Source organism: Otolemur garnettii, unplaced genomic scaffold (genome assembly GCF_000181295.1).
Source record: "Otolemur garnettii isolate 467f Iridium unplaced genomic scaffold, OtoGar3 scaffold00007, whole genome shotgun sequence".
In the NCBI taxonomy this organism is placed as follows: Eukaryota; Metazoa; Chordata; class Mammalia; order Primates; family Galagidae; genus Otolemur; species Otolemur garnettii.
Genome location: NW_003852402.1, coordinates 856,467 through 863,029, shown reverse-complemented (window position 1 = coordinate 863,029; position 6,563 = coordinate 856,467). Strand labels below are relative to the sequence as shown.

General features: G+C 49.7%; 1 protein-coding gene across 2 annotated transcripts in view; it reads right to left on the bottom strand.

The window, feature by feature from the left end:
• Positions 1-5,964, bottom strand: part of ALG12 (ALG12, alpha-1,6-mannosyltransferase) — a 9,282-nt gene extending 3,318 nt beyond the window's left edge. Inside the window, exons 1-6 of one of the 2 annotated variants that reach the window (XM_023509281.1) lie at positions 4,832-5,964; positions 4,614-4,746; positions 2,083-2,256; positions 1,569-1,763; positions 980-1,083; positions 137-360 (exon numbers count right to left, since the gene is read on the bottom strand). In XM_023509281.1, the coding sequence (XP_023365049.1) occupies positions 137-360; positions 980-1,083; positions 1,569-1,763; positions 2,083-2,256; positions 4,614-4,746; positions 4,832-4,993 (992 nt within the window). In that variant the 5' untranslated portion in view covers positions 4,994-5,964. The remainder of the gene's footprint in view (positions 1-136; positions 361-979; positions 1,084-1,568; positions 1,764-2,082; positions 2,257-4,613; positions 4,747-4,831) is intronic. The other variant, XM_023509280.1, reaches the window with a different exon arrangement.
• Between the last annotated feature and the right edge of the window lie 599 nt (positions 5,965-6,563).

The following is a 6,563-nucleotide window of genomic DNA, read 5'->3' as shown; positions in this document are numbered from 1 at the left end:
GCCATGGCACTCTACCCAGGGGGATAGCTTGAGGCTCTGTCTCAAAAAAAAAAAAAAAAAACTTTCCCCATTATAAATTATAAACCTGTTTCCAAGAAAACTATAAAAATAACCATCATGAGAACAAAGCACTCACACGTGTGAGCAGCCTCTGGCAGCCACGATGTTGAGCACAGGGAAGGCATAGATGACAAACCGCAGCTCTTTGTGTGGGAGCAGGGAGTACAAAGCCACAAAGCCCAGGGACGCCAAAAGGAGCGCATGGGTCCTTCTGTCCACCATGCCCAAGGGGACAAAGAGAAGGCTGCAGCCCAGGCCACGGGGCAGGGCTGAGTAGAAGTACCACAGGAGTGGGGAGGTCTTTAGGTGGGGGTTAAGGAAGCTGCACATCAGTGATTGAGGAGCCAACCCGCAGGGAAATGGGCAGGTGACAGGATCCAGGATCAGGCTAAGACAACGCCAAGCACAGCTGTGCTAAAAGATGCCACTGGGACCATGGCACAGGCGGCAGACACAACTGGGGCTCTCGTCACATGGGGCTGTCCCCTCCAGGCACAAAGGCTGGGACCAGGCACCTGCACTCCAGCAATGGAGGCAGCTGCAGGCCCCACACCCAGGGCTGCAGAAAGTTTTCACCTTTCCCTCATCTTGTCACTATAGATTATCATGAGTGATCTATACCTTGAAGATGCATTACACTGCTTTTTCTACTTGTGTGTATATTTGAAATTTCCATAATAAAACGTTTTTAAGAAGCAGACTATCCTGAGGATTACAAGAGAGGCTAGGACTGCAAGGAGAGTGATGCTTCCACAGGACTGGCAGAAGGGAGCCACAGGACCTCGCAGCCTGGGGCCCAGGATTTCCTGGGTATGGCAAGATGGAGGACTCTGGGCCTGATCCTACAGCAGGGCCACACAGCTGGAAGTGCAGCTGCTCCCACAGCAGCTGGCCTCTGGCAGAGGCACTTAAAGGATACTCCCCAGTTGGAACTTTTATTCAGGATGGTGTTGTACCAAAGCACCTTTCCCTCCGGCCACACAAGCTGTCGCCAAAAATAGGAGTCCACAGCAACCGTCAGTCCTAATAAAATAAGAGGCTCCCAGTGGTGAACGTGGCCTCTAAAAGGCTCATGCTGACACTGCTGAGTGAGGACCAGCCATCAGTGAGTGTCCCTACAGAGCAGCATGCAGGTCCCATGGGAACCAGGAGTCAGTTTCACACAGAAAAGCTCACTGGTTGGGGATGGCACTTCCGGGAGCCCATCCCCTCAGCCTAGAGCCTGGGGACAAGCTATTAAGCTATCCTCCTGCCCTTCTGTCCTCCCCCAGCCTCAGCCAGGCCCAAAGGACAGGCAGGCAGACAAAGGCTCCAGGGCACAAGGGCAGGGTCATATAGACCCACAGATGGACAGTGTAAGTGGACCTGGACTAAGACATTGTGACACCGCTAAAAGTTAAGGCAACTTGATTTCATATAAAAAAGCAAACTCTCAAATGTCTTGTCATCTCTGTAGGACAAGACAAAACAAAAACCAGTGAGAAAATGCTACAATGAGGCTAACTCACCCAGACAGACGGCCCCAGCCGGGATGGCGTGACGGAGAAGGCTGGGCACGGAGACCTTCCCACTATGAAGCATCAACAGCAGCAGGAGACCCAGCAGCAGGCCCAACTCAGCCCTGAAGATGACAATGGCAAACGCAGAGAGCCAGATGAAGCGGGCCGAGCTGTGCCGAAGCCAGGCTTCGAGGGCCAACAGGACTGCAAGACAGCAAGGGAGGGGCACTGTCAGATGTGGTAGCCATCGTTCCAGAAAATAGGCGACTGTTCGGAACTGCTAACGCAGACACCACCACCCCACCCCCCCCTCATGTCACTTGCTGGAAAGTTCATCCCAACCAAACGCCAAGATCAAAAAGCCCAAGTTTCCCATCACAGGCAGCCTGAGTCAGCATTTCTGCGGAGCCCAGTGGGGAGTGGCTGCCTCAGGCAACATGCCCCTAACTGGGAGGGCCCCTCACTGGCCGCTGAGGGTGGGGCCCAACGCTGAGTGTGTAGGCACAGCCAGGCAGCTACGTACCCACAGGCAGGGCCAGCACGTTGGGCAGTGTCCGCGTACAGTAGAACATGAGGTGAAACTGTGTGGCTGTTGCCCAGCAGAACATGGTGGCCACTGTGGCCCCAAACTGTCGCCTCACTTCTTTTTGTAATGTCCAGAGTCCAAAAATCACACCAAGTCCAAGGACTCCTCTAACTAAACAAAGAAAACAGCCACAAGTGACCCCACAGTGGATGGTGAAGCAGAATGGTCTTTCAAAGTGTCACTGGCAATGGTGAAGTCAGGTGATGGCAAAACCACCCGAGAGGGAGCTGTGCTTGATATTGAAAACAGAGCCTGTGCCAGCATTTCTGCCAGGAGCTGCAACATCAGACCTGCAGGCTCTGGGGGCTGCTCTCCAATGGCTGGAGGGAGAACTGGGCGACCGGCAACAAAGGCGGCCTTCTTATCCAACACCAAACCAGAGACCCCACCAGGTGGTGAGACATCTCTAAGGGGTAGTGTTTTTGAGGGCCTGACTCAATCTTAATCTAACCAGCAGCCAAGAGGAGGCCAGGATATGGTGGGAAAGCAGGTGTCTAGGGGCAAGACACACACTGGCAGCTGTCCCAGGAAGAGGTGACGTGGTACCCAGGACAGTGTCTGCAGATCACCCACCCTCAGTGGGCCAGCCTATCAGCTGCTGGCAAGAAAGGCTAAAAATAGGAAGGAAATGAACTTCTGGGCTGTTCTTGCCATGTTTCTAGGAGGCCAGAAGAGGCTTTGAAGTTCCCATGTACAAGGTAACAGACTTCCAAGTGACGGACCTGCCATTCCCCACACAAACCCAGCGTGGACTCCTGACATTTCTAGATGCTGCTGATTCAAACTGTAAGTATCTTATATAGGATATTTTTTAATACCTCCATAAATGGGTCTCATTCAGTTTCTGTAGTTTTAGTGTTAGAATGCTCATCCTGGCCCTCTTAAGTAGTTCACAGCATTCTTCTTTTTTTTTTTTTTTTTTTGAGACACAGCCTCAAGCTGTCACCCTGGGTAGAGTGCTATGGCATCACAGCTCACAGCAACCCCCAACTCCTGGGCTTAAGTGATTCTCTTGCCTCAGCCTCCCAAGTAGCTGGGATTACAGGCACCCACCACAACGCCTGACTATTTTTTGGTCGTAGTTGTCATTGTTGTTTGGCAGGCCTGGGCTGGATTTGAACCCACCAGCTCTGGTGAATGTGGCTGGTGTCTTAGCTACTTGAGCTACAGGCACCAAGCCAGTTCACAGCACTCTGGCACAGTGCTCCACCTTTCATTTCCTTTAAGTCCATGTCTGACGAGGCATCATCTGCATTCTGGGTGGACAAAATAGCTGTAAGAATGAGTTTGGCTCACTGGGGAAATCTAAATATGATCTGAGTATCAGACATAATAAAAATTTACTTGGCTTGGCACCCATAGCACATTGGTTACAGCACCAGCCACATACACTGAGACTGGCAGGTTTGAACCTGGCCCAGGCCAGCTAAACAACAATGACCACTGCAACCAAAAAAAAAAAAAAAAAATAGCCAGGCATTGTGTGGACACCTGTAGTCCTGGCTACTTGGGAGACTGAGGCAAGAGAACAGCTTAAGTCCAAGAGTTTGAAGTTACTGTGAACTGTGATGTCATGGCACTCTACCAAGGGCAACAGTGACAACAGTGACACTCTTATCTCCAAAAAAAAAAAAAAAAAAAAAAAATTTTTTTACGAAAACAAAAAAGTGTTGACTAAAAAAAATCAGGTTGCAGAACAATATGTACAGAATGTCCTAATTTTTTTTCAAGTATTCCTATGGGCTAGGCATAGTGGCTCACAGCTATAATCCCAGCACTCTGGGAACTGAGGCAGGAGGATCCCTTGAGCTTAGGAGTTTGAGACTAGCCTGAGCAAGAGTGAGACCCCATCTCTATTAAAAATAGAAAAAAAAAATTAGCCAGGTGTCAGCTGCTTGTGGTCCCAGCTACTAGGGAAGCTGAGGCAGGAGGATCTCTTCAGCCCAGGAGTTTGAAGTTGCTGTGAGCTGGGCTGATGCCACAGAACTCTACCTAGGGGATAGAGTGAGACTCTGTCTCAGAAAAAAAGTACTCACATGGACGTGACCCAAAAGGATCTGCACACAGGCCTAGTAGCGGCAACCTCTGGGAACATAAGATTTCTGTTTGTTATGTTCCCCGATACAAATGTGCTCCTTCTGCAAAGATGAAGGACTGTGTAATCACACAGGGCTCTCCAGGGTGATGGGTTGAGGTGGCTCCTCAGTGGCTCTAGCAATGTAAGCACCACAGAAGGTGCCTCACCGGCATGTTTCCTTCCTCCTACCCAGCCCTGGGGAGGAATTCATTGTAACCCTGCATTTCACAGCTAGGAATATGGAAGCACCGAGGGGCTCACTCACGTGTCCCAGGTCAGACCCACCATGCTAAAGTCTTCATAGGCAGACAAGACTGTCACAGAAAGATGACTGAGATCATCAGATACCGCAATTCTGCATTTTATCTGCCTTTTTTGAAGACCTCCTTACCTATTAGCTGAGAGTAAAACTTAGATACTTCTAACAGTGAAAGCACATAAACCACAGGGCCAGAGAATGCTGCCATCAACAATGGTCCGAGGAATGTCCTGGGGACAACTCCGGGGAATTCATGATGGTCATACTGCAAAGAGAAGGGTAGTTCAGTACAAAGAGGTCCTCAGGAGTTGGATCATGGGCTTTTTGGCCAAAGGCAGCAGCGGCCTCACCTTCTCCACATCCAGCCGGTGGTAGAGCAGGTCATGGGTGGCCTGCAGGTTGAAGCTTTCCTCCACTTTGGTGTAGGGACAGGTGACCAAGTGGACAGTGGCTACAGCCACGAGCAGCCCCAGCAGCAGGAGCCGCTTGCCTGACGACCTCTTCCCAGCCATTTAGGGCTTTGAACTTCATGTGCCTTCACAGAACCAGCAGCGCAGGACAACTGGGAAGACTGCCACTCTAAGCGTTTTGAAAGAAAGAAAATATACATCCCTAAGTTTCAAAAATCAGATTTGGGAGATCTGGGTAAAGGGTAAGCAGGAATTCTCTGCATTACTGTCATTAAGTCCTATAAATCTGAAAACATGTCAAAATGGAAAGTTAAAAGAAAAATCATGCTTGAGAACCCTTCATATTTTAACCAGCTATCTTGCACTTTAAGGTCTGTGAATACTTTTCTGGGAAGACTTCAGTTGTAGAACCCTGAGTCTAGCCAGGCCATGGCTGCCCCAGGTGGTGGCAAGTGTCAAGCAGCCCCTGCCCTTGAGAAGCTGAAATCCTGCAGGAGAGTCCCACGTGCAGCTCCATGAAACTGGACAAAGAGATGGGACAAGAGGCTTTGAGGTAGGGGCTGGTGAGCTGGGTGCACAGGGAGGACAGTGGCAGGACAGCGTAAGGTGGCACCACGCTGGCCATGAACCTGATTGTATCCTCAGCAGAGCCTGCAATTGGTCACCCAGACACCACCAGGACAATCTCAAGGAACCAACGGCCTCGAGTTTCCTGAAAAACCATGACAGTGTCTAGCTGCTACACATGGAAGATCTAGGGAGGGAGATGGCAAGTTCTTGTTTCTGGATTCTTCTGAAATGCATTTGATTTTCTTCAATCAAAACCAGAAGGGGCAGAAGCAAAGGCAGAGAGAATCATGGTGCTTACTATTTGTTAAAACTACCTTTTGATTAGACAGAAAGTTAAGAAGTCTGTACTTTCCAACAATAGCAAATAAGGAATTAACAATTTAAGGAAAATCACCAGCTACTCCAGAGGCTAAGGCAGGAGGATCACTTGACCCCAGGAGTTCAGGGTTACAGTAGCCATCATCCTACTGCTGCACTCCAGCTTGGGTGACAGAGTAAGACCCCATCTCAAAATGCAAACACACACACTGGGCATGGTGGCTCACACTACAATCCCAGCACTTTGGGAGGCCAGGGTAGGAAGAACGCTTGAGGCCAGAAGTTCAAGACCAGCCTGAGAAAGGGTGAGACCTCTGCCTCTACGAAAAATAGAAACATTAGCTACACATGGTGGCAGGTGCCTGTAGTCCCAGCTACCTGGGAGGCTGAGGCAAGAGGAGCCCTTGAGCTTGGGAGGTTGCAGTGAGCTGTGATCACACCATTTCCCTCTAGTCCAGGATATAGTAAGACTTTGCCTCAAAAAAATAAATAAATAAATAACATGTGAAGGAAAATCTGTAGATGAGAAGAAACAGGAATCCTATTTGATATGGTAGTGGTAGGGAAAGGGTGGGGGAGAAAGGGAAAAAAGGGCTTTAATAATTTTAGATAAGCACTGGGAGGCCACAGTGGGTGGATCGCCTGAGCTCAGGAGTTTGAGACCAGCCTGAGCAAGAACAAGACCCTGTCTCTATTAAAAATAGAAAAACTGGGCAGCACCTATAGCTCAGTGGGCAGGCATCAGCCACATACACCAAGGCTGGTGGGTTTGAACCCAGCCTGG